The sequence below is a fragment of the Pelodiscus sinensis genome, chromosome 2 (genome assembly GCF_049634645.1).
Source record: "Pelodiscus sinensis isolate JC-2024 chromosome 2, ASM4963464v1, whole genome shotgun sequence".
Classification (NCBI taxonomy): Eukaryota; Metazoa; Chordata; order Testudines; family Trionychidae; genus Pelodiscus; species Pelodiscus sinensis.
In genome coordinates this window covers 70,199,111-70,226,311 of record NC_134712.1, presented here as the reverse complement: position 1 = coordinate 70,226,311, position 27,201 = coordinate 70,199,111, and the positions used below count along the sequence as shown (strand labels likewise).

The 27,201-nt window shown below is 44.2% G+C and overlaps 1 protein-coding gene across 2 annotated transcripts in view; it reads left to right on the top strand.

Annotated features, from left to right (window-relative positions):
• SPIDR (scaffold protein involved in DNA repair) overlaps nucleotides 1-27,201 on the top strand; it is a 348,017-nt gene that overhangs the window by 114,855 nt on the left and 205,961 nt on the right. For both annotated transcript variants that reach the window (XM_075920729.1, XM_075920730.1), the window contains 2 exons: nucleotides 17,979-18,235; nucleotides 25,759-25,859. In XM_075920729.1, coding sequence (XP_075776844.1) covers nucleotides 17,979-18,235; nucleotides 25,759-25,859 — 358 coding nt within the window. The remainder of the gene's footprint in view (nucleotides 1-17,978; nucleotides 18,236-25,758; nucleotides 25,860-27,201) is intronic.

The window sequence follows — 27,201 nt, the reverse complement described above, 5'->3', positions numbered from 1 at the left end:
CAGAGTTCACTTTACTTCTCTTTTTTTTTTAAACAGTGTAAACAAAGACAAATACAAAACATTGAGTAACTCTTGCTTAAAATGAAAAGTGCCATTAACGAGAAGTGTGTGTGTGGAGGGGAGGGGGTTGGGGGCGGGGAGAGGATAGAGTCTTGGACAGGAATGCAGGCCTTTATCTCAGTGTTAGGCAGCTTCTACTCCAGAAGGTTTCTTGCTCCTCAGCAACTAAACCAATGCTCCCAAGCACAGTCACTGGATAGAAGCCTTGCATTGCTGGGCAAGCTGCACAGGAGCTCTTATCAGGGAGGAGGCTCAAATTGCAGCCAGCTACTCTGTTGTTGAAGAACTAGGGGATATGGTTTACCTGGACTATCTGGTTTTTGGCTTCTGTCTCCAGGTACATTTTGGGTTGCCAGGTACTTGGTTTTCAACTGGAAAGTCTGATTGACAAGTGGACCTGGCAACCCTAAATGGTACCCGAACCAGAAGTCCAGTTATTGAGGGGTAAAGGAAGGTGTGGGTTATTGATTCAGTCCCTACCTAGCAGGGGCAGCCTTCTTTCTGCTAGGCAGGCTTCTTGAGATGATACAATGGGTGGGGCCTTGGGAGAAGGGGCAGGATATTTGGGAAAGAGGCTGAGCAGGGTCTCTGGTGCCATTACTAGCAATTAGAAAGGTGGCAGCCCTTCAAATTCTCTTTCATCTTGTAGCCAGTCTTTATCCACTGGTCCTGACTGCACCTCAGACCACCCCACTGGCCAACTTCTCTGTTGGGACAGGAGGGAATTCCCCATGCATCCTCTGCCTCTCAGTCCTGAAAGGGCCTGTCTAGAGCTTCTGCAGAGCAAGGAATATAGAGAACTCCTGCTCTGCTATAGTATTGTGGGAGAGGAGGGACTTGATCCCAGGGCTCCCTACAATTGCAGGTTTTGCAGTTGCTCTGAACTAGCTTTGTATGCTTGCATCTTTTCAAACAGAGGGAGCTCTAGTGGTGAAATATCGATTTTTGTAGTTTTGTCTCAACACAAGCTGAAGGCTGAGGTTAGCAGAAAGCCATCCAGATGTGCACCAGATGAGTACACATCTGCCCACAGCATGCCACTTAATATAATGATTATGGTTAGTGAGTCTTTCACGATTGTGGCTGGAAGTGGTCAGGACAGTACATTTTGCTGCTTGGGCATTTTCTGGTGTGCTGAAATGTGTGCAACAACTTTACGTGTGAAACAAAGCTTTTTTACAGAGTTTTTGGTACATGCTTCCAACAGTCTCACATGGCACCACTGGTACATGTTACATTTGGAATGCCCTAGTTGTTGTGGTGATGAACACATTAAAAGTATGTATGGAAGTAAAGGTATGTCTACACTACCACACTAGTTCGAACTAGGGTGGCTAATGTATGCATTCGAAGTTGCAAATGAAGCCCGGGATTTAAATATCCCAGGCTTCATTTGCATCTTGCCGGGCACTGCCATTTTTAAATCCCCGTTAGTGCGGACTCCGTGCCCGCGGCTACACGCATCACGGAGTAGGTAGTTCAAATTAGGCTCTCTAATTCGAACTACCGTTACTCCTCGTGGAACGAGGTGTACCAGTAGTTTGAATTAGAGAGCCTAATTTGAACTACCTACTCCTTGCCACGTGTAGCCGCGGGCACGGAGTCCGCACTAACGGGGATTTAAAAATGGCAGTGCCCGGCAAGATGCAAATGAAGCCTGGGATATTTAAATCCCGGGCTTCATTTGCAACTTTGAATGCCTACATTAGCCACCCTAGTTCGAACTAGGGTGGTAGTGTAGACATACCCTAAGTGAATTCAAATGACTGCTTATCCCCATATCTTGTCTTTTTATTTCTCTGTGGCTTTAACAAGGGCTACATTAACCCACCCAAACATCATACTCAACTTTTTGAAAAGTTTATCAAAGAAAACATTAAATCTAGTAACCTGAAATTCCTCTCAGAGCTATAGAAATGTAATGTCAGTGTATTACATGGAGTCCAGCAGGCATGGCATTTCAATATCTACTCATTGGTGGCTTGTGTAGTTATAAAAATATGAGTTATAAAATTTGAAATTGGTCAACTTTTTTACAATAGCACAGGTATTGGATTTTCATTGAACCCTGCCTTCTACATTTCCACTGCCCTACTCAGATCCTTGGAGACTGGCCAAGTAGAACTATTCACAGGGTGTGTTTTACAAGCAGATGAGCAATGTTGACAGCATATTTTTGTCTATATAAAGCACGCGATTCTGCTACATATAATTAATTTTCCCAATAGCTTCCCAGGGAGAGCACACCAGGCCCAGTTTCTGATGACTTTACTTTCCTCTCTCTTTAACCTGTCTCCACATTAACATGTGATCTCTGATAGTATATCTATAAACTTAGGGTATTTTCTCAAAAACAAAATAATTCTAGTAGAGTGCATTTAATATAAATTTCTTTTTGCTCACTTTTCTTGGGTATAATTAGGAGATAACATTTGATTTAATTAGGAAAACAAATTAATACTTTCCCCAGTCTGCTGCTAGTGTCGTCATTATGTGTATATTGTTGTTATCATTATTAACAGTCACATAGCCTGCTGTGCAGAATTTATAGTCTAACATAAACAACACTAATAAAAATAAAACCTGGAATGATATCTTAGAAAAGATAGGCGTGGAGGTTTTTGTAGGGGAGATGAGAAAGTAGGGACAAGTAAAAATGTTAAGGAGTGATTTGAAGGAGATGAGAGACTGTTCCAGGCATAGGGGAAAGAGCTTTGAGTTATGAAACAGGAAGTGGGGCAAAGGGGAAGGACAATCAAGCAAGAGGTTTGGGAGGAATGTAGTGGGAGTAAGAGAAAATGAGCACAATATAACCTAAATTCTCCAGCACTGTAGGAGCTGTAGGTGTGGAGTAGTGTGCTGAAGCTCTGAAAGTAAAGAACATTAACCCTATATTTGTGTGTGCACCTGGATTCATTCACATGAGATGGTGCTGCGAGTGGAGATGTAAATGGAAGCAAGATTGAGTCCATCAATAAACTTTGCTCTAATTCACACATGAAAACTTCAGAGCATCAGACGTAGTACTGGAAAAGGAAATTCCCTTCACCCACATGCCCCGTTCTTGAACTGATAAGTGAACATTACTTATGTATCCTTTGACAAAGTTTCATACCAATTATGAACAGATCTATCTACGTGGTCAGCTTAGATGAAAGGGCCTTAGGACTGAAATGATCTTTGGATAATCCAGTTTAGTTCAAACAGATTGGTTGTGATTGCTCTTTGGCAGATCGGAACTACCTAAAGTTGCTGGAAGAGGAGACAATGGACTTGGCTGGAGTTCTGGTTGCTGGCACAGTATCATGCGTAAATCTGATATAGAATGCCCACTTATAATTCAGTATTTTATGGCATAAGTGATACTTGTGCTTATACCAAACTGTTCTGATACTTTCTCCAGAGAAGAGCTTGAAACATGCTGAAGAGTTTACTTCTAATGCATAGGATTTATTCCTGAGTGAAATTCTCTCATCTCAAAGTCAAAATGTTGGCAGTTCTCACCTATTTCCTAGGTAAGAGTATATGGTCTTTAAACCTAGTTCTCATGCAGTTTTTCCCTGTTCAATCTGGGCAACCAAATTGTTAGCAACCAATTTCTCCAGCATTGTATTTATACTGATTTGACTCATGGTTCTGAAACTCTGTAGAAGGGGCCAAAAAGGTGCTTCTATTTAGAACCTTAATCCCTTAGGGTATGTCTACAATATGGCGTTATTTTGAAATAAAATATTTTGAAATAGTTATTTCGAAATAATGTGTCTACACACAAAATGCATTTCGAAATAGTGTTTTGCTATTTCAAAATAGGGCGTCCACACTGATTGGATGCTGAATCGCATTTAAGGCTGGCCAGAACCGGTTCTGGCAGGACATCAGGTCAGTAGTTACCGTGTGTGCCTGCTGCTTGAGACTATCTGAGGCTCATGCTTAAAGGGACATCCCTGGACAGCTGGTTCTCAAGTTTCCATGCTTGCTTGCCTACCTCGCTGAGGGACAGCAAAGCATTTTTTCTCTTTGTGCTCTGGTTGTCCTCACTCAGGACACCACAGTGCTCTCCAACATGGAGCCGGAGCTGCCCCTGGGCACTCGGCAGCTCTTGGACATGTTGCTGCAAGTCTGGCAGCACTTTCTACAGGCTGCCTTACAGGATCTGCAGCAATCCAATCCCCAGGCCTTCTTCCAGACCCTCCTAGGGTATGTGGCGGAGAGGCTGAAGGACCTGGACGCCGGCGTGCTCCGACACATCTGGCGTCTGGACACCAGTACCGACTGGTGGGACCACATAGTGCTGGAGCACTGGGGAGACCAACAATGGATCCAGAACTTCAGGATGACGAAGGACACCTTCCTGGAGTGCTGCAAGTGGCTCTCCCCAGCTCTGAGTGACAGAACATGCATCCTAGGACCGCCATTCCCCTCCACAAGCGTGTTGCCATTGCCCTCTGAAAACCGGACAGCTATGGATTCATGGGGAATCAGTTCGACATGGGGAGATCCATTGTCAGTGCCATGCTCATGCAGATACAGCAATCTCCGGCAACTGTGCCGGGGGGATGTAGAAGGATGGAATGGGCTGTCCTAGGGAAAAGGGGGGTGGGGGTGGCACAAGTCTCCTCCCCGAGAGGGTTTGTTCTGTCCCAGATACACTAAGGACTGCCTGCGGTGGCCAGGATTGCAGGGGGGCATTGCTCCTGGGGAGCGGGGCAGTGGCAGAGAGGGGGGCACTCTTGGTTTTGTTTCTCTCTCTCTGCAGGTAGTCAGGGCCATCAACAGAGTTCTGCTTCGCAGTGTCATCTGCCTCGCCGATGTTGACGCGGTCATCGAGGGGTTTGGCGCCTTGGGCTTCCCCAACTGCAGGGGGAGCCATCGACAGGACACACATCCCAACCTATGCTCCAGACCATCAGGCCTCCATGTTTATAAACTGGAAGGGATACTTCTCAGTCATCCAGCAGGCCGTGATTGAAAACTGGAGCCACTTTCTGGACATTCATGTTGGCTGGTTGGGCAATGCACACAATGCACGTGTGTACCGCAACTCCTAGGCTGCATGCTGGGACCTTCTTTCCTGACTGCCACTTCAGGATAGGGGATGTGGACATGCCATCTGCTTGGTGAGGGATGCAGCCTATCTCCTACAGCCCTGTCTTATGAAGCCCTATATGGGACATATCAGCCCTTCCTGACAGGCCTTCAGTGCCAGGCTCTGCAGGGCCCGCATTGTGGTCGAGGGTGCCTTTGGGCAGCTGAAGGAACGGTTTAGGTGCCTCCTCAGCCACCTGGACTTCGTGCAGCGGAATATTCCGCATGTGGTGGCAGCATGCTGTGTGCTGCACAATGTGTGTGAGAGGAAGGGGGAGGCCTTCTTGCCAGGCTGGGTGGCAGAGGTGAAGCACTTGGCCAGGCTGTACGCCCAGCCCCGCATGGCTGCCATTCAGGAGGCCCATCAGGGGGCTGTCCGCATCCGGGAGGCCCTCAGGGAGAGCTTCTACCCGGAGGAGCAGTAACAGTGCTCCCTGGTCAGCCCCACTAGGGGCTTGTGCCTCATTCCTCCCTCACATCCTTCCACTTACCCCTCCCTAACCCCCTTTTCTGATGGAAAATAAAGACGTGTGTGTTGATTAAACCAAACTCTGTTTATTCAACAAAACAGGGGGAAATTAGTGAGATTGGGGAAAGAAGGCGGGAGAGGGGAGGAGAGAGGGTGGGAGAGGGGAGGGGGAAACTTGGGAGGAGGGAGCTGGAAGAGGGAGGAAAGGGGTGGAAGGGGGAAGAGAGGTTCAGAACTCAGGGTCGGAGTGGCGCATAGGCCGCCAGCTCCCAGCACCATGGGTGCAGTGGCCTCTGCATCCCTGAGGGTGTGTAGAGGGAGAAGCAGGAGTGGGAGAGGGAGTGAGAAGAGGAGTGATTGCTGGGGTGGCAGTAGGGGCTGGAGTGGGAGGAGGCAGCATACTCTGCACCAGGGTCTGCAGAGACACAGATGGCATGTCCCTGGGCAAGCTGCTCCTGCCAGCTCTCCCGACAGAGCTACAGGTCTTCAACCCAGTGGTCGAGGACGCAGTGCAGGGCCCGCAGGGCCCCCAGGTGCTGCCACTGGTATTCTTCCACTGGATGGGTGGGCCTACAGAGCCCTCGGGTGCGGGAGGATGGTCCAGCTGTGGAGAACAAGGACAAATGGTCAGTCATCCCTGAAGATGCAGTGCCTGAAGCCCAGCCCTTCTCTGCAAGATGAGGATGACAGTTCTCTGTGCCATCAGAGCCGATGTGCTTGAACACAGGCCATGTTTAAGTTGTCCAGGGTGACCTGCTATCCCCGGGAGCGGGAACTGCCCTGAGACTGCACCCATGTCCCTGTGCTGGATATCAGTGTGGGTATGGGGGGGGGGGGAATGTCCCCTGCTTCCCTGTGGAGGGAGGGTGTCCTGCTGTGTCCCATCCTTGGGTCAGGAGCATGTCATGTCTCTTCACACGCTCTTGTGGCTAACAGGCCAAGCCACCTGTGTGGCAGCCAGCTAGTGCCATGTATCCAGGAGTGGCATGGCACATGCTCACACATGCACAGGTTGCTGCATGATCCATGGCCAGCAAGGCCCAGGCATGCAGTCCCTGGTCCCACGCACCCCCCTGCATAAGGAGACAGTGATGGCACTCACATGTTGCCCGGCCTTGGACAGCACCTGGAACAGGTCTGAGGGACGGCTCGCAGGTCTGGCTCAGCTGGACCCTTCTTCCGCTCCCCCCCCCGGATGCAGTCCAGGGCATCGAAGTAGGGGCAGCTGTCGGTGTCTGCCCCTAGTCGGGAGCTGCCCTCTCTGGCCTTGGCATAGGCTGCTGCAGTTCTTTAATCTTCATCCGCACCTGTTCCTGAGTGTTGCTGTGGCCTCTGGCAGCCATACGGCCATAAACAGTCATGTTCCTGCGTCTAGTGCAGAGATTGTGGAGGTTGGTGGCATCCCCCCTAAACCTCAATAAGGTCCATGACCTCTGCATGAGACCAGGAAGGCGCCCATCTCTTCTGGCCCCGGCAGGCTCTTGGGAGCTGGAGGACTTATCCCGGGGAGTGGTGGAGGGCTGGCTGGTACCTGCTAGCTGGCTCATTTTGGTGCCACTGTGTCAGGGACAGCAGCAGAGTGGGTTGGCTTGCAGGCCTGAGGCTAGCCACATAGGCTCTGGGCAGACTCTAGATCTTTAAGAGCTCCGGGGTGGGGAAAGGGGAGAAGAGTTTTCCTGGTGTGTGCCAGAGTGGCCAGCAGAGCACCCTGGGAAGGGCTGGAGGCCCTCTATTTCAAAATAGCCGCTATTCCCTGTCTACGCAGAGCCTATTCTGAAATAGCTATTTCGGAATAGGTGCTATTCCTCGTAGAATGAGGTGTACATGTTTCGAAATAAGCCCGCCGCTATTTCAAAATTATTTCGAAATAGCAGTTTGGCTGTGTAGACACTAGCGTAGTTATTTCGAAATAACGGCTATTATTTAAAAATAACTTTGCTGTGCAGATATACCCTTACATAAGAACAGTTTTTTTTCTGAATTCAGGAGGAGTTTAGTCTGAGTAAGTATCTTGGGATTTACACACAAATAATATTTGACTCTTTTGTTGTGCCCTTCAATTGCCATCTTGTATTATGTCTATGCTTTAACCAGAGGGTTACTAGTCATAAAAAACTGTGGCTTTATAGCCTATAGCCACTCATTTTCATAAATGAAACTGTGTCGTAACTAAAAGAAAACAATATTGCATAGTTTTAACAGTTGATGTAGTGATAGCTCTCTCAAGCCTGGTCTACATTAGCAGGCAGTGTTGAATAAAGGTATGCAATTCCAGAATCATGAAAAGTATAGCTGGAGTTGACATACCTTAGATCAAATACCGTAGCATCTTCATTACAGGGAGTCAAAGGGAGAAACTCTCCCATTGACTTCCCTTACTCTTCTCAATCTATTGGAGTACTGGCATTGATGGGAGCATGATCAGCAATCAATTTAGCGGGTCTTTACTAGACTCACTAAATCTCTCACCATGAGATCAATTAATAGTAACGATTTCCTTATTAAAGTGTAGACAAGCCCACATTTACTGGTAGAAAGGTAGTGACTTAAATGTCAGTAATAGTCCTTGTATAAGTGACAGCAAAGATAAAGAGATTTCAGTGCTGTTATGGGCCAAAATGTTCTAATTTAGATGGCTGTAGTTGTCTGTCTTTAGGAAAATTTAAGCTCCTTCATATAATCGTCCTGATTTTTTCAGGAGTGCTCTCATTTAAATTAGTATTAGATATCTATGTTTGAAAATTTGAACCTCTTTATATTCTAGTAGTGCTCAGCAGACTCCATCAGATCAGGACTCAGTTGTGCTGACTGCTATACAGTTACATGGAAGACATTGTATATGTCCTGCGGAACTTATAAACTTAATTAAGGGCAAGATATAAGTGAATGTAAGGGCTTGTCTACACTATTTGCTAGATTGATGCTGCAGTAATCAGTCCAGCAATGGTCAATTTATCACATCTCCTTAGACACAATAAATTGATCTCTGAGCACTCTCCTGTTGACTCCAGTAGTCTACCAGAATGACAAGAGTAGCTGGAGTCAATGGGAGAGGAGCTCCTGCTGACTCTACCATACGGAAGACACCATGATAAGACATATCAACTTCAGCTATGCTATTTGAAAAATAGATAAATGTCCATCATCTTCATGGTTTCTCAACCTGTTATAACTGGAAGAAAATTGAAGATATTCTTGTGTGATTAGAGATAGACCAGAAAATAAAACCATTTCTGGAGATTCTGCACTGGGATTTTGTTATCAGACTAATGGAAAACACAGGTTCTGTTCACCTGTACTAAAAGCTGATGGAGTGAACAGTACCACTATTTGAGGTAGAAAATTATTCTAACGCCTACATACATTACAAGGACAGTGGTATAGAATCATAGGACTGGAAGGGACCTCGAGAGGTCATCGAGTCCAGCCCCCCACCCTCAAGGCAGGACCAAGCTCCGTCTACACCATCCCTGACAGATGTCTATCTAACCTGTTCTTAAATATCTCCAGAGAGGGAGATTCCACCACCTCCCTTGGCAATTTATTCCAATATTTGACCACCCAGACAGTTAGGAATTTTTTCCTAATGTCCAATCTAAACCTCCCTTGCTGCACTTTAAGCCCATTACTCCTTGTCCTGTCCTCAGAAACCAAGATGAACAAATTTTCTCCTTCCTCCTTGTGACACCCTTTTAGATATTTGAAAACCGCTATCATGTCCCCCCTTAATCTTCTTTTTTCCAAACTAAACAAGCCCAGTTCATGAAGCCTAGCTTCATAGGTCATGTTCTCTAGACCTTTAATCATTCTTGTCGCTCTTCTCTGTACCCTTTCCAATTTCTCCACATCTTTCTTGAAATGTGGCGCCCAGAACTGGACACAGTACTCCAGCTGAGGCCTAACTAGTGCAGAGTAGAGCGGCAGAATGACTTCACGAGTTTTGCTTACAACACACCTGTTGATACAACCTAGAATCATATTTGCTTTTTTTGCAACAGAGTCACACTGTTGACTCATATTCAACTTGTGGTCCACTATGACCCCTAGATCCCTTTCCGCCATGCTCCTTCCTAGACAGTCGCTTCCCATCTTGTATGTATGGAACTGATTGTTCCTTCCTAAGTGGAGCACTTTGTATTTCTCTTTATAAAACTTCATCCTGTTTACCTCTGACCATTTCTCTAACTTGCTAAGGTCATTTTGAATTATGTCCCTATCCTCCAAAGAAGTTGCAACCCTACCCAGTTTGGTATCATCTGCAAACATAATAAGCGTACTTTCTATACCAATATCTACATCATTGACGAAGATATTGAACAGTATGGGTCCCAAAACAGACCCTTGCGGAACTCCACTTGTTATCCCTTTCCAGCAGGATTTAGCACCGTTAACAACAACTCTCTGACTACGGTTATTCAGCAAATTATGCACCCACCTTATCGTGGCCCTATCTAAGTTATATTTGCCTAGTTTATCAATAAGAATATCATGCGAGACCGTATCAAATGCCTTACTAAAGTCTAGGTATATGACATCCACCGCTTCTCCCTTATCCACAAGGCTCATTATCTTATCAAAGAAAGCTATCAGATTAGTTTGGCATGACTTGTTCTTCACAAACCCAGGCTGGCTATTCCCTATCACTTTATTACCTTCCAAGTGTTTGCATATGATTTCCTTAATTACCTGCTCCATTATCTTCCCTGGGACAGACGTTAAACTTACCTGTCTGTAGTTTCCTGGGTTGTTCTTATTCCCCTTTTTCTAGATGGGTACAATATTTGCCATTTTCCAGTCTTCTGGAATCTCCTCTGTCTTCCATGATTTTTCAAAGAGCATAGCTAAAGGCTCAGATACTGCCTCTATCAGCTCCTTGAGTATCCTGGGATGCATTTGATCAGGACCTGGTGACTTGCTGACCTCTAACTTTCCTAAGTGATTTTTGTTCTTTGTGTATCCTATCTTCTAAAGCAGTGGTCCCCAACGCGGTGCCCGCGGGCGCCATGGCGCCCGCCGGGGCATTTGTATGCGCCCGCCAACAACCCGGGCTGGCCCCGGCGCGCGGCGCACTGGAGGCGCCGGCCCCAGGCGCGCAACACTCACTGGCGCCTGGTGCGCGGCGCTCGGGCGGCCCCAGCCCCGGGGCACATGCGGGCACGCGGCGCCGGTGCCAGCCCCAGGCGCGCAGCACGGGCGGCGGCGCAAGCCACGGGCCCATGGCACAAGGGGCTTGGGCGGCCCCGGCCCTGGCGTGCCCCAGGACGCGTGGCCCCGCCCCCGGGCGCCCGGCGCGTGAGTGGCCCCGCCCCCGGGCGCCCGGGAGCCCATAAAAGTTGGGGACCACTGTTCTAAAGTTACCCTCTCTCTGCTTGTATTCAGTACGTTAGGCACATCTCCAGACTTCTCGGTGAAGACCGAAACAAAGAAGTCATTGAGCATCTCTGCCATTTCCAAGTTTCCTGTTACTGCTTCTCCCTCCTCACTGAGCAGTAGGCCTACTCTGTCCTTGGTCTTCCTCTTGCTTTTAATGTATTTATAAAAGTTCTTCTTGTTTCCTTTTATGCCTGTAGCTAGATTGATCTCATTTTGTGCCTTTGCCTTTCTAATCTTGCCCCTGCATTCCTGTGTTGCTTGCCTATATTCATCCTTTGTTATTTGTCCTAGTTTCCATTTTTTATAGGACTCCTTTTTTATTTTGAGATCATGCAAGATCTCCTTGTTAAGCCAAGCTGGTCTTTTGCCATATTTTCTATCTTTCCTACACAGCGGAATTGTTTGCTTTTGGGCCCTTAACAACGTCCCTTTGAAATACTTCCAACTCTCCTCAGTTGTTTTTCCCTTCAGTCTTGCTTCCCATGGGACCTTACCTACAAGTTCTCTGAGCTTATCAAAATCTGCCTTTCTGAAATCCATTACCCCAATTGTGCTGGTCTCCCTTCTACCTTTCCTTAAGATCATGAACTCTATTATTTCATGATCACTGTCCCCCATACTCTCTTCCACTTTCAAGTTCTCAACTAGTTCCTCCCTATTTGTTAAAATCAAATCCAGAACAACTTCTCCTCTGGTAGCTTTTTCAACCTTCTGAATCAGAAAGTTGTCTCCAATGCAGTCCAGAAACTTATTGGATAGCCTGTGCCTCGCTGTGTTAGTTTCCCAACATATGTCTGGATAGTTGAAGTCCCCCATCACCACCAAATCTTGGGCTTTGGATAGTTTTGTTAATTGTTTAAAAAAGGCCTCATCCACCTCTTCCACCTGGCTAGGTGGCTTGTAGTAGACTCCTAGCATGACATCACCCTCACTTTTTACCCCTTTTAGCTTAACCCAGAGACTCTCTACACAGCTATCTCCTACGTTCATCTCCACTTCAGTCCAATTGTGTACATTTTTAATATACAAGGCAACCCCTCCTCCCTTTTTTCCCCTGTCTGTCCTTCCTGAGCAAGCCGTACCCTTCCATACCAACATTCCAATTGTGCGTCCCATCCCACCAGGTTTCTGTAATACCAATGATATCTTAGTTGTATTTATTTGTTAACAATTCCAGTTCTTCCTGCTTATTACCCATACTTCTCGCATTTGTATATAGGTATAAAGGAGTTCAGTTACAAAATGACTGTTTCAAATGCACAGATTGCAAGTAATTGTTCACATGATTATATTCAGGATATGGGCAGGGCCTCAAAATATCTTGAAAATTACATCTTGTAAACTATTACTGAGCCGGTCATTTCCGTCTTTTAACCTGGATCCCTCCTCCTAATAGATAGCACTTTGTCTTACTGTGCTTATTACTTTGATCTTTTAGCACATTCAGAACTTTGAATTTAATATTATCGCTGACAAGTACATTTTGAAATAAAAATGAAATGAAAGGGGAGCACTTTTTGGGGAAAGAGTTTACTTGGGCTGAGTAAGTTGCTTCTACTAGCTCTGTTAGACAGATCAAAGCCTTAGGCCAAACCTGTTCTGAAACAAAAACTTCAGAGCAGGCATGTCAAACTCGAAGTCTACTGAGGGCCACACAAACGAAAACTGATAGCTTTCAGGGTCACCCAGATGGTTTGACCAAAAGAAAAAAATGTGTCATCGAGCGCGCGCAAAAAAAAAAAACCTCATTTTAGGTGCCAGGCAGAAGGCACCAATACCAGACACCTGGGAACCCTAGGGCCACCAAAGAAAATTTACTTTGTCAGAAAGCTGTAATTATTTATTTTATAGATTGTTTTAGATATATTTTATAATATTACAATAATTTGATGTGTAAAATTGTTATTTATTCATGTTAAATAATTTTAAAGTTAATGTTACATAATGTTTTTATTTTGTTGAAATAAAAACAAATATAGACCATGGTTAATTAAATAGAACAGGCTTCTGTGAAAATTTCAGATACTTTGTAAGTTTGAGATTTTTAATAAGATATAATTATTTATGCAATTGCAAAAAATCAACATTTATTGCTATAAAATTAATACACATTTTGTGATTTTATTTGGGAATAAATAAATAAATAACAAAATATTAACAAAATAACCCCGTCCTCTCCCCCAGAGCCAGGCACTCCCATACCCCCATTCTAACCTAATCCCCTTCCACTCCCCCAGAGCCAGGCCCCCCCAAACTAATACGTGGGTCCCAGAGTCGATGTTGCCGCCTCAGGTGCTGGGGCAGCATGAGCACAGCGGCCAGCTGTGAGTGCCTGCTGGAGTGCCCAGTGCAGAGCACCCAACCAGCCGTGAACACGTGCACAGAGCAGCCGGCCGGCTGTGAGCAGTTGCTGCGGCACAGTGCGGCCCGGCTGGCTGTGAGCAGGCACTTGGCCACGTGCTCCGAGCGGCCAGTGGGCCACACTTCATCCTTTTATAAAAATATTCTGGTGGGTCGCAAAAAATTTCTATCAGGCCATATGTGGCCTGCCAAACGCCAGTTTGACATGCCTGCTTCAGAGAGGTATGTGCAACAGGAAAAATGTAAAAACAACAAATAGTCTGGTAGCACTTTAAAGACTAACAAAACATGTAGATGGTATCATGAGCTTTCGTGGGCACAACCCACTTCTTCAGATGACCCACATTCCTGTTCTGAAAAAGGCAGGCTGAAACTTCTTGCAGACATCTTCAGGACTGTAACCTGCTAAACCTGTTTGCCTTAAAAAGTGCTGTTTCTGCTCAGAATTGGAGATTGGAGGAAGCCTGTAGCTTCTGTTTCTTTCTCCCATCCCTGAAACTGGCTCTTCCCTCCTTTTTATCTGACTACTGCTTCCCTAAACTGGCACTTACCCATTTGTTAGTGGAAAAAATTGTTTTATTCTAACTCAAACTGTTCCATTGATGTTTTACAAAATGTCAACAGAAAATGCGTTTTTGGAGAAGCAAAACCATGTTTCAGCATCTTCTTTCGTTTGTATTTTCTAAAACAAGTTGTGTTGCACTCAGTATGATGGCAAGTGAGTTTCATATGTATTGGAAGGAGTTAGTATTGTGTGTGTGTTAGTATGTGCATATTTTTTCTTTGAGAAGCTGGTGCCAGCTGTGCTTTTTCTGAGCCAAGGCAGTTTTCTCTGAACAAGGAATTAGGGATGCAGTAGTAAACCATTTAAACAGTTAACTGTTACACGCAGACCCTAGTTCCAGGGAGCTGGCTGCCACCTCACACTGTGGGCTATGTAGTATAAAGCTTACACTGCTAAGCTCTAAGTGTTGCTGGCTCCCTGGGAGTGGGGCCAGCCAACTCTGCTCCCAGGGAGTGTGCAGCATGTACCAGCTGGGATTTTCAGTGATTACACAGTTATCTAATTAACCACTTTTTAACATTCCTACAGGGAATCAAAGCCACTCTGAAACAACACAGATAATTTGTTTTTAATTTCTGTTACTCGTTTTGAGGCAATGGGTATTGGTTTCTTGTAACAGAGACCACAAAATTTCCTCACTGAGGTTGAACTCTTTCTCACTACTCTTGAACAATATTTTGGGCAAGATCTCATTCTCCCCTTGTTACTGAGGTTACTGTTTCCTCTAACAGACCTTGACTATCATCACAGTTATTGTCTATCTGAAGAAGACGAACTGCATCAAAGGACACTATGTAAAATTTTCTGACCGGAGATACATCTAGAACAAATATCAGTGGTTGTGCAGAAATCAGAGCAAGAGTATACCATTTTGGTGTCTTTTGAGTACTGTGCTTTGATCTCCTGTCATTTTGGGAACTGCCCTATTGGTGGTTTTTCTCTTTTCTCAATAGGTGCCAGGTTACTATAGTATTTCACAGAAGCAAACAGGTAACAGTAGATTGTCACTTGATGATTACATATTCTTTCTTTCCTTCTGAAGCACCTGGCATTGGCCACTGTTGGAAGACAGGATACTGAGCTAGATGGACAATTGGTCTGACCCAGTATGGCACTACTTATGTTCGTAAGGCATTTTGTTTGTGAACATTTGCATAGCTTAGACCAAATCCCCTCCAATTCCTTCATCCATTTAAATAACATAATACTGTTAGTACTAATGCTTTGCAGTTGATCACATGTACACGTGGGGTAACCTGCTGCTAATAAATAAGGTAGTGCAAACACAGCTTCTGGTATTGTGATCTTGACAGAACTTTCAACCTTAGCAGTATCAGAACTGGTCAAAATTTCAGCATGAGGCCTCCAAAGAGAAACCATTGTTCCAGAAAGTAAAGCTGTTAGACAGTAATGAACCCATGCTCTGGTATCATGAAAGGAGCTGTTCTGCTGAAATTCATGTCTATTTGATGTGTCATTGAAAATGAGGTGCTAGCTACTGGTTAAAGATCTTATAGCACTGGTTAAAAGAGATGGGCTATTTGGCTCTGGTTAAATTCTGATATGAAAAACTATCATTTGTTCTCTAAAACTTCTGCAGATTCAAGTGGTGGCTGTAGCATTCTTTCTCACTATTTGTCCTAAATGATTGCGTAATGTTCTGTTCATGGTTAAATAGCTACTGCATTCCACCCTGAGGATGGCTGCATTTCACTGTGTTGATGTAAAGGAGCTATATTGTGGCTTTCGTTGAGGTTGAGAATGTTGGTTGGTGGAGACAGCAGTGATTTTTGGTTGGGGGAAGGGTTGTGACTGATTCAGTGTATTCAGAACAGGCAACTGTTATGTTCTTTAAATGGGTACAGTTGCACTCCATGCGATGTTAGCTTCAGAATAATAACACATTCAGAAGTGGATATGAGGCATAGAGCAGGCCCTACTAACTTCCCAATTTTGCTTACTCAACACCACCTTTAATGATAGAGAGCACATCTGACTGTGCTAGTGCATGTGCACCAGAGGGATGTCAAGGAAGACGTCTGTACTTTCTCCTTCCCTTGTGCACCTAAACAAACAGCCACAATTTGATCTATACTTTGTGAAGTAATATGGTGTCCTTTGAGATAAAAGTCTTTGCATACATATAAGCTATTTTTATGGACACATTATATTATTGCTCCAAAGGGGAAGCTTCAGTTTATCTCCTCTGAGTTTGGGCTTTCAGCTCCAAAAACAGATAAATCACCAGTTCGTTATTTTATTGCTCCATTTTTGTCATTGTGGTTAACTGAACCCAGGCATTACTATTTAATCTAATAGACTCTGTCTGCTGTCTCTGTGATTATGCTGTTAGAAGAAAGGAGGTATCTCCTACACACACAAAAGTCTAGACCCAAGAATTTAGGCTTGGGTATGTAAAATCCTGATTAATCAGTTAACTGGTTAAAGGTTAGATTAGGGAGTGCTGCTCCCTGGGAACTGGTTAACTGTTACCCTTTCACATCCCTACTTTTAATGAATGGTGTGTAGCTGAATTTAAGCCTTAAGACTGAGAAGGCAACACTTTTCTAAAGCCCAAGGTGATAATTCAGTTAAAAATTTAGGGTTGAAGTCATCATAATTAATCTCTCCATTCTCTCCAACTGCTTCACCTAACTCATTATAGTCACCTCACCTTTGCCTGAGGAGAGTAGAAATAGAGAATAATTGAAGAATAGTTGGAGTAATCCTAAAATATTTTCTGGGAATTTTATTCCAACTGAAATTAAAAGAAAACCCTCTGTGGGGAATGGTTCACAGTTTTAACATGGTTTATACCAGAAGTGGAGACTCAAGATGGAAAATTAAATTATACTTTCATTTAAAAGAAAATAGTAGACTTTAGTTTTCCATATTGATAAATATAAAATTGTTTCATCAAACTAATAAACTACACACACACACACACACACACACACACACACACACACACAATAGAAAATGTTTGGGTAATTTAAGACTTGTAATGACTTTCAGATACTGTACCCCAATGCTTTTTTGTATATTCCCATGTAAGTAATTTTAAAATGTTTATAAAGAGGATCATTTGGGATCAATCCAAGGTAATGTGAACAATTTAAACTAACTAGATCCATCATACTCAAGGCTATTTGTAAGCCAGTGGTCCTCCCAGCTATGGTCCCAGCAACAGTTTATATTCCAACTATGGTCCCAGCTGCAACTCTAGCCCTGGCTTCAGTCTCTGGCCCCTTCTCCCAGGGGAGGCATGGAGAGATTACATTACGGGTAAGGAGGGCCATGACATAAAACATTTGGGACCACTCCTGTAAGCCATAATACGTAGTAGACAAATTAGGAATGTAAGTGAGTAGTTGACTACTCAACTATCCCATAAGCATAGGCTTCTTGGGCAGTTCAGTGGAGTACTTGACTGTTTGCTTCCCCACCTTGCTGCACCTGTATGAGAGGCAGCAGAGAGAGGGGGGAATGAGAGCTGGTGCTGGGGGGAGCCTGCCTCTGCTGCCTCTGTCAGAGGCGGGGGGGAGGGGAGGCTGCTGCGAAGCAACCTATGCTCACAGCAAGCTGAGGCTGCTCTAGCAGCCGTCCCTGTCTGTGGGGGTCCCAGCAGGGAGGTGACCCCCCCCCCATGGAGAGGGGCTGCCGTCGCCAAGCCACCACTAGCCACTGTCAATAGGGGCTGCTGAGAACAGGGGCTGCTGGACCTGGCGCAAGCACTAGGGCTGCGACCTGGTGTGAACCGGGACTGCTAGGTTCTGGCTTGTGCCAGTCCGAGACTGCTGCACCTCTGCATTTTAAATGAAGTAAGAGATGCCAGGCTTTGCAGAGCGCCTCACCTTATCGACTAATCGTGTAGTCGATACAAATTGTATCGACTACATGATTAGCCAAATACCCATTCCTTAACATCCTTACTTTAGATAGGGAAAATAGTTGACTCCAACAAACTTGACAAACCTACACCCAAAAGATAAATCAAATATATTTTCCTGTCAATGCATGTTCAGAGTTGATACTCCATGTTTGTTTTCGTTTTCATATGTCCAGACAGTTTCTACAGAAATTTCTGAATATTCATCTGATAGTGAAAACTTGGAAGAAGGCCAGGTGGATGCAGAGTCTTCCAATTTTGGATTTAGCAAAAAGCTGCAATCAAGTTCTGAACCAGATCTGGTGCAGGCTACAAGCAGATCTGCAAGTGACTGGCTAAAATCTGCACAGGCCCTTCTGCAGACACCTAAGAAACAATCAGATAAGACTTCAAGGACTCCAGAAGATTCTGCAAAGAAGAGGAAATTACTAAGGTAGATTACAATTTTTTTCAAGGAAAAACTTCAATTGAAAATATCAACGTTAACTATCATTTATCATAAACACTAGAATCTACTATAATATTAATTTCTTTTAAAGTTAAAATTATGAACATGAAAAACTTACTCAGATGTTGTCATCTGCTGACAGTCAAACTGTAAAAAAAGAAATGAGAAAGCATTTTCTGTCTTGAAATAAGTGAGAAAAGCACTGGATCCAGCTCTCTAAGTGTAGCACTTTTAATGGTGATTTAACATGCCTTACAGAAATTAATTCTTTCCCACTTTCCTGCTTTTTTAGGTCAGACTGCAGGGGATAGGTAGGCTTTAGGGTTGAAGTAAGAACAAAGGTACATTAGAACCTTGTTTATCTGAGCCTCCATCATCAGCTTCTCTTTATTAACTGAACCACCAGTGCACATAGGAATACAGAATATTGATACTTCAGATTAAGATGGTAGGTCTCCTACTAACAGCCAGAGACCTGCTGGCCTGGGCTGAAGCATGTAATTTATCTTCACAGAGCCCACTGTGGTATAGAGCCCCAGGCAATTGCAACAGAAAAGTGGAGAAGCACTTTTATACACGGTTCCTATAATGTTGAATGGTAGAGAGTATATATGATCAGTTCCATTGTTCCCTCTCGGGTGTGAAGCTGAGCAGGCGCACACCAAGAATTTGAGGCCTGCCCATCTCCTCAGCAGAGCCGCACAGTGGCTACTCAGCTGCTCTGAGGTAGGGCCGCATGCCAAGTGGCTGCACCACCCCAGGAGCAGCAGAGCTCCTAGCTTTAGCCCTTTCCCAGGGAAGCCATTTCTCTGAGCAGCAGTAGCTAGGTTCACAGAAGCATTCTTCTGTTGACCTAGCCTCTTCTGCACTGGGGAGTTAACTTGGCATAACTGTGGGACTTGGGTATACATTTTTCACATCCCTGATCAGGTCAATCAAAACTATAAGCATAGATCTAGCTTATACATTCCAAATTCTAAATTACACATTCCATTAGATTGGGCCTGATCTATGCTGAAAAGTTATACCATCAAGGTAGTTGTTGGTCATGGATGTGAAAGAGAAGGATGGAAAAAGAGTTTTCATTAACATAGCTAGCTTCCATCCGTCTGCTAGGAACACTGCAATCCTAATTGAATACCTGTCTGAGTAGGCTTCTTTTATACTATGAGACTATACCATTTTAGCTATGCCAGTATAGCCTCTGTAGTCCAGATATGCCATTTCTTGGGCTGAGAGGGGACTTTTAAGACAAATACTTGGACAGACTTCCCTAAGCTGTCTTTCTTTATGTATCAGTACTCTCTACAGTGGGTACTCAAATGGGTCTAAATGATCAGGCAGTGCTGCAATACAAATTATTAATAACCTAATGATCAGCTGTGAAACAGTTAACAATGTTGACAGTTAAAGAATACTCATTAGTTTTCTAAGTTAACACCCTATTTGACTGAATTGGGCAGCTAATGCTTTTCAAAGTTGTTATAAAAATTATCTGCATCAAAAATTCTCTACATTTGAACGGAATGTAATTTTCACAACCACGAGAGGTAGTGTTTGGAAACTAAGATTCTGAAACAATTCTTTGTCAGTGGGTGAACAGTGCAGTAAGGTCTGTGGCTGAGAAATCAAGTATGTTTAGGACATAACTTGTGAAAAACAGTTACTCTTAAATTCAAATGAACTGGACCAGTAAACTTAGATGATCCATATTTAATGGGGTTGTTTTTGATATTTTAGATAATGAACATGACTTTCTAACACTTTTTAAAAAGGAACAAACAATAGAACATCTCAGAAGTCAGCTTCCCCTGTATTACACTTGCATGTTCAAAGTGCAGAACAGATTTTCTTTAAATTTAGCTTCACTGGAGTTCGGATCCAATGACCAGTAAGTCTTAGTCTACACTAAAAATTTAATTGACATATCTGTTGCACTTAGGGGTAAGAATGGTAAGTATCGGGTTATTGACTAATCAAATAGATGTATCGACTGTTCAATTAGTCGATTGGGCGCCTCCACCTTTGAAGTGTAGGAACAGTTCTAGGGTTGCTAGCCTTGTGGCATTCAAAGTGGCAGTGCTGCATGGAGCCCGGGGTCAGCTGCTGATTCCCCAGCTGATCTCAGGCTCCAAGCAGTGCTGTTGATTTGAAATGCCACGAGAAGCCCGATGCTGGGCTCCCTGTGGCATTTCAAAGAGCCACCGTCATGCGGAACCTGGGGTCAGCTGAATCCCCAGATGATGCCGGGCTCCAAGCGGTGCTGATGCTTTGAAATGCCATGAGGAGCCTAACGCCAAGCTCCCTGTGGCATTCAAAGCAGCAGAGCCGCACGGAACAACTCTGTGCAGGGCTCTGTGCAGCGCTGTCACTTCGAAGTACTCCCCTCTTCTCGCCCTCCCCCCTCCCCTGCCCACCTTGCTGCCTCTATCGGATAGAAGCAGTGGGGGGAAGCGACTAGTCGATTAGTCAACTAGTCCTTCACATTCCTACTCAGAGGTATGAACCATCAGTATCTCTGAGTATCATAGGTAGGCCAGCCTAACTCTCCATGTAAAAACAGCTAGGTAAATTAAAGTATGCTTCTGTAGACTTAGCTACCATTGCTCAGGAAGGTGGTGTTCCTACAATGAAAATTCCATGTTAAGTGCTGAACTAGGGCATGTATTTTGCTTCTTAAATTGGATGTTTCTCCAAGGGATTTCACTGGATAAAATAGTGACACCAGAGAATGTATCAAGTTCAGCTTGACTGATCATGTTTGCATAAAAGGTCGCTAAATGAATGTACATGTTAAATTGTCACACAAAGTGCTCTTTCTTGAGAAAGTTTGAAGTGCTAAGCAATATGATACAAATCTCAAACTGTACTATTTGTTATATAACAAACATACTGTCTAACTCAGTGGTCACCAGCCAGTAATTTGGGATCTGCCAGTAGATCTTGGAGCCTCTGACAGTTGATCCTGACTCGTTTGGCTGGGAATCTGTCAAGCACTGGCACTTCAGTTGTCCCTCCACCCACTGTCATGCTGCTTCTGCCCTTTGCCTTAGAGTTGCCCCTGGAAGCCTCCTGCTCTATGACAAATCAGGAAAGAGATTTTGGAGTTATCATGGACAGTTCTCTGAGAACTTCCACGCAGTGTGCAGCGGCGGTCAAAAAGGCAAATAGGATGCTAGGAATTATTAGGGAAGGGATAGAAAATAAGACCCAGAATATCTTACTGCCCCTGTATAAAACTATGGTACGCCCACATCTTGAATACTGTGTACAGATGTGGTCTCCTCACCTCAAAAAAGATATTTTGGCCTTGGAAAGGGTTCAGAAAAGGGCAACTAAAATTATTAGGGGTTTGGAACGGGTCCCATATGAGGAGAGGTTAAAGCGACTGGGACTTTTCAGTTTAGAAAAGAGGAGACTGAGGGGGGATATGATAGAGGTCTACAAAATCATGAGTGGTGTGGAGAGGGCCAATAAAGAAAAGTTATTTATTAGTTCCCATAATAGAAGAACTAGAGGACACCAAATGAAATTAATGGGTAGCAGGTTTAAAACTAATAAAAGAAAGTTCTTCTTCACACAGCGTGTAGTCAACCTGTGGAACTCCTTGCCAGAGGAGGCTGTGAAGGCTAGGACTATAATAGAGTTTAAACAGAAGCTAGATAATTTCATGGAGGTTAGGTCCATAAAAGGCTATTAGCCAGGTGATAAAATGGTGTCCTTGGCCTCTGTTTGTCAGAGGCTGGAGAGGGATGGCAGGAGACAAATCGCTTGATCATTGTCTTTGGTCCACCCTCTCTGGGGCACCTGGTGCTGGCCACTGTCGGCAGACAGAATACTGGGCTAGATGGACCTTTGGTCTAACCCAGTACGGCCGTTCTTATGTTCTTATGTCCTTGCTGTGCAGGGTGTGGGAGGGAAAAGGGGGGTGCTGATGTCAGGGTGTTCCTCCTGTCCCCACTTCCGTACCCTATCTCCACAGAGAGAGAATGGAATGGAGGGAGCTTGACAATGAAAATCTGTCACTCTCATACACTGTGTGTGTGTCTGTCCTTCTCATGAACACAAACTGCCCTGCACTCTCATCTCCCAACTCAACACATAGGTGGGGGGGTTGTTATTACTTCTATTCCTGCTTGCAAAGTGTGTTATTTTTGGGTTTTGACTGGTCTCTGCATTTCATAATTGTCTTTTCTCTCTCATGCTTAAATTTAATTCTTTGAGTAGTGAATTCTAACATGCCTAACCTGTCGTGGCTGCAGTAATTATTTCTATTGTAATTGCTGCTCCTGGAAATAACTGGCATGTCCCTGCGGCACCTGAGAGAGGCTGAGAAGGGAGTCTCCACATAGAATCATAGGGCTGTAAGAGATCTCAGGAGGTCATCGAGTCCAGCCCCCTGCCCAAAACAGGACCAACCCCAATTAAACCATCTCAGCCAAGGTTTTGTCAAGCTGGGACTTAAAAACCTCTAGGGATGGAGATTCCACCACCTCACTAGGTAACCCATTCCAGTGCTTCACCACCCTCCTAGCGAAATAATTTTTTCTATTTTCCAACCTAGACCTTTCCCACTGCAACTTAAGAGCTTTGCTCCTTGTCCTGCCATCCGTCACTACTGAGAACAGCCTCTCTCTATCTTCTTCAGAACCTTCCTTCAGGAAGCTGAAGGCTGCTATCAGATCCCCCCTCATTCTTCTCTTCTGCAGACTAAATAAGCCCAAATCCCTCAGCCACTCTTGGTAGGTCATGTGCTCCAGCCCTCTAATCATTTTGGTTGCCCTCCGTTGGATCCTCTCCAATGCATCCACATCCTTTCTATAGTGGGGACCCAGAACTGAACGCAATACTTCAGATGTCAGAGGAGTAGCTGTGTTAGTCTGAATATACATAAACAATGAGAAGTCCTGTGGCATCTTACAGACTAACAGATTTATTGGATCATAAGCTTTCATGGGCAGAGACCCACTTCATCAGATACATGTGCCATAAAATGCCTTTGGGCCACAGGACTTCTTATTGTTAATACTCCAGATGTGGCCTCACCAGTGTCGAATAAAGGGGAATATTAACTTCTCTAGATCTGCTCGCAATGCTCGTCCTAATGCACCCTAGTTTGGCATTCGCCATTTTGGCTACACGGGCACATTGTTAACTCATATCCCACTTCTCATCTACTGTAATCCCCAGGTCCTTTTCTGCTGAACTGCTACCTAAGTTGGTCCCCACCCTGTAACAATGCTTTGTATTCTTCTGTCCAAATGCAGGACTCTGCACTTGTCCTTGTTGAACCTCATCATATTTCTTTTGGCCAAATCCTCCAATTTGTATTGGTCATTCTGGACCCTATTCCTACCCTCTGTCATGATTACGAGGGTTACGTGGGGAAGGAGCCATGACACCCTCCAATGTATCTACCTTTCCCCCAACTTAGCGTCAGATGCAGACTTGCTGAAGGTGCAATCCATCGCCTCATCCAGGTCATTAATAAAGATGTTGAACAAAACTGCCCCTAGAACTGATCTTTGGGGCAGTCTGCTTGAAACCGACCGCCAACCAGACATTGAGCTGTTGATCACTACCCATTGGGCCTGACAATCTAGTCAGCTTTCTATCCACCTTACGGTCCATTTATCCAATCCATACTTCCTTAACTTGCTGGCAAGAATATTGTGGGAGACTGTGTCAAAAGCTTTGCTAAAGTCAAGGGATATCACCTCCACTGACTTCTCCATGTCCACAGAGCCAGTTACCTCATCATGGAAGCTAATCAGATTGGTCAGGCATGACTTGCCCTTGGTGAATCCATGTTGACTATTCCTGATCACTTTCCCCTCTTCCAAGTGCTTCAAAATGGATTTCTTGAGGATCCTCTCCATGATTTTTCCAGAGACTGAGGTGAGCCTGACTGGTCTGCAGTTCCCTGGATTGTCCTTCACTTTTTTTAAAGATGGGCACTACATTTGCCTTTTTCCAATCATCCGGGATCTCTCCCAATCTCTACGAGTTTTCAGAGATGATGGCCAAAGGCTCTGCAATGACATTTGCCAACTCTTTCAGTTCCCTAGCATACATTAAATCCAGACCTATGGATTTGTGTATGTCTAGCTTTTCTAAATAGTTCTTAACTTGTTCTTTCTCTAACGAGGGCTGCCCACCGCCTTCCCATACTGTGTTGCCTAGTGCAATAGTCTGGGAGCTAGCCTTGTCAGTGAAGAAAGAGGCAAAAAAAGCATTGAGTGCTTCAGCTTTTCCCACATCATCTGTCACTAGGTTACCTCCCTCATCCAGTAAGGGCCCCACACCCTCTCTTGTCGCCCTCTCATTACTAAAATGCCTGTAGAAATCCATCTTGTTATTCTTTACATCCCTTGCTAGCTGCAATTCTAATTGCACTTTTGCTTTCCTGATTACTCCCCTGTGTTCTCAAGTACAGGCAGTCCCTGGGTTACATGGATCCGACTTACATCGGATCCCTACTTACAAACGGGGTGAGGCAACCCTGCACTAGCTGCTTTCCCCCAGCAGACCAGGGAGACGCAAAGCTAGCGCCCCCCACAGCAGACCAGGGAGATGCGGAGAGGCTTTTCTCAGCAGACACCTCAGCTTGAGAATAAAGGACTGAGGGAAGTGAGGTGTGGGAGAATAAGACTGAGCTCTGGAGAAATGTTTGACTAGAGTTTCCCCTACAATATGTACCAATTCCGACTTGCATACAGATTCAACTTAAGAACAAACCTACAGTCCCTAACTTGTACGTAACCCGGGGACTGCCTGTAATATATTTATACTCCTCCCTAGTCATTTATAAACATGCTGTCCTTGCCAGCAGACACCACTCCTGCAGCTCCCATTGATCAATAACAGGGAACCGGCACCAGTAGAAGCTGTGGGCTCAGTGCCTGTGGATGAGGGGCAGCACATGAAGCTGTGGAGCCATTGCTGTACATGCCAGCTTCTTTCAGGAGTGGTACAGGACCAGGGCAAGAATAAGCTTGCCGTAAACCCACTGCTCCACCACCCAGAATCCGTCTCAGTTTACTTACACACAGAGGACAAGCAACTTTGGAAAAGTGGCTGTAAAGTGAATTGTAGGTGAAAGCTATGGATAAGGTGACATTCTGAGCAGCATGTTGCTCTTGACAAATGTGGCGTTTTCAAAATTGTCCTATAGTTGTGTTTTTCTTTTAAATTACAAAAAAAAAGTGGAAGTGCAGAGGGAGTAGGGAAACACTTTCTTAAGCTCACATTCGTGGGAGACTGAGGGACTTTAAATGTTGAATGCCAGGATAATGAAAATTTGTGTGTCTTGTTTATTGTATTAAGATCACATTTTATTGGGATTGTAGCCTAATCTGAATTGTCTGAACAAATCTATAGAATGTAATTTCACATTGTCTCTTTCTCTAAGAGTAACAGAATAAATGTTTTAGCTGCTTATGGTTTGTCACTTGGCAAAACTAAATACTAATTCTTGGCTTAATTGTGCATTCCTTTATTCTCTCCAGAGGAGGGCTAGCAGAGAGATTAAATCGGCTACAGAACAGAGAGAGGTCTGCCATTAGCTTTTGGAAACATCAATGTATTTCAGAGTATAAAACCTTTTCAGGTAAGAACCATGTGATAACAAAAATATGTGCTTTTATATAACATGCTACACACATCTGTTTATTAGAAAAATATTTTACAATGCCATGCATCCAGTAATATGGTGCATGTTTATATTCTATAGGGCACTGTCTCTCAGTTGTGGCATGTGAAGCATTGATACTCTGCAGAACTGCATTTCTTATCTAGTACAATAGGTATTCATAATGTCCCTCTCACTGAAGTTCTTAATTTCAAAAGGTGAAAATTTTCTGTCTATCTAGGGGCTTAAAAATTAGGAAATTCATTCTCCTTGCATTCCTGCCAGTCTTTTATTATGCAGTCTGCAATTATATGATCACATGCCCTTCAGAATTTTCTAAGACTTTAACTGTCAGATTCTGAGTGTGTACAAATTGTGATTCCCCCCCCCCCCCCCCAGGCTCACTCCATTTGCTGAATTGGGAGGGCAAGCTCACTACAAAATTTCAAATCGGTCACAAAAAGTTGAAGTATTAGAGCTTCTCAACCAAACGGCTGTTATTTTTTAGGTTTGTTTTTGTACATAGGCTGAGTTAAAAAGAAAAAGGCTAAAATAAATAAAAAACCTATTTTGAAAACCAAATTGGACTAGGGAAATATACATTATCTAGCCTAAGTCAGATGCCCAATATGGAAAATTGCAGCCTGAACGGTTAAAAATTCCTGTGATAATTGGGCAATCTTGTGTAATTTCCTGTAATCTAAGTGTAATATTTTTTGTTGTGCTGCTAACTATTACACTTTTGGCTTTCATCTGATTGGAATTCAAACTCAGAACATTGGTAAACAAAGTCCCAGCTCTGGCCAAGGCTGTAGGCATTAACTGAGAACTGACAGATTCATAGTTGGAAATCAAACCAGCTCACCTTTGTTAGTTTTTGTTCAAAATAGGTATTAGTCTTATGAGAAAGCAGTTAGAGTTTAGACTATGAAATGTTTGTAAATTGCTTCATGCGTTAATCTCACTTATAATGTCTGTATTCCATGCAATAAAGTTTGTTTTATGATTGTAAACATTCCTGCTCTGAACTTGTGCACTCAGACAGGAAGAGTAGCTCCCACCCCATCCATCCAGGAGAACTATCAAACATTAAGTAGGCCATTGTAGGACTAAGCTTCTCCATTCACCCACAGAGACGTCTGTGCAGAAGGCCTTGTGCTATCCACCTGAATACTGGAAGAGGGCAATACAATTAGCATGAAGATTTTTCATCTCTTTGCTGCTTGGAATCGCACAAGGGTGGGAGCTAAGAAACAAAGCAGAAATCCCCAGGGTTGACCTGAATTGAGCCTTAAAAATCATTCATAGTTAACAGATTGCA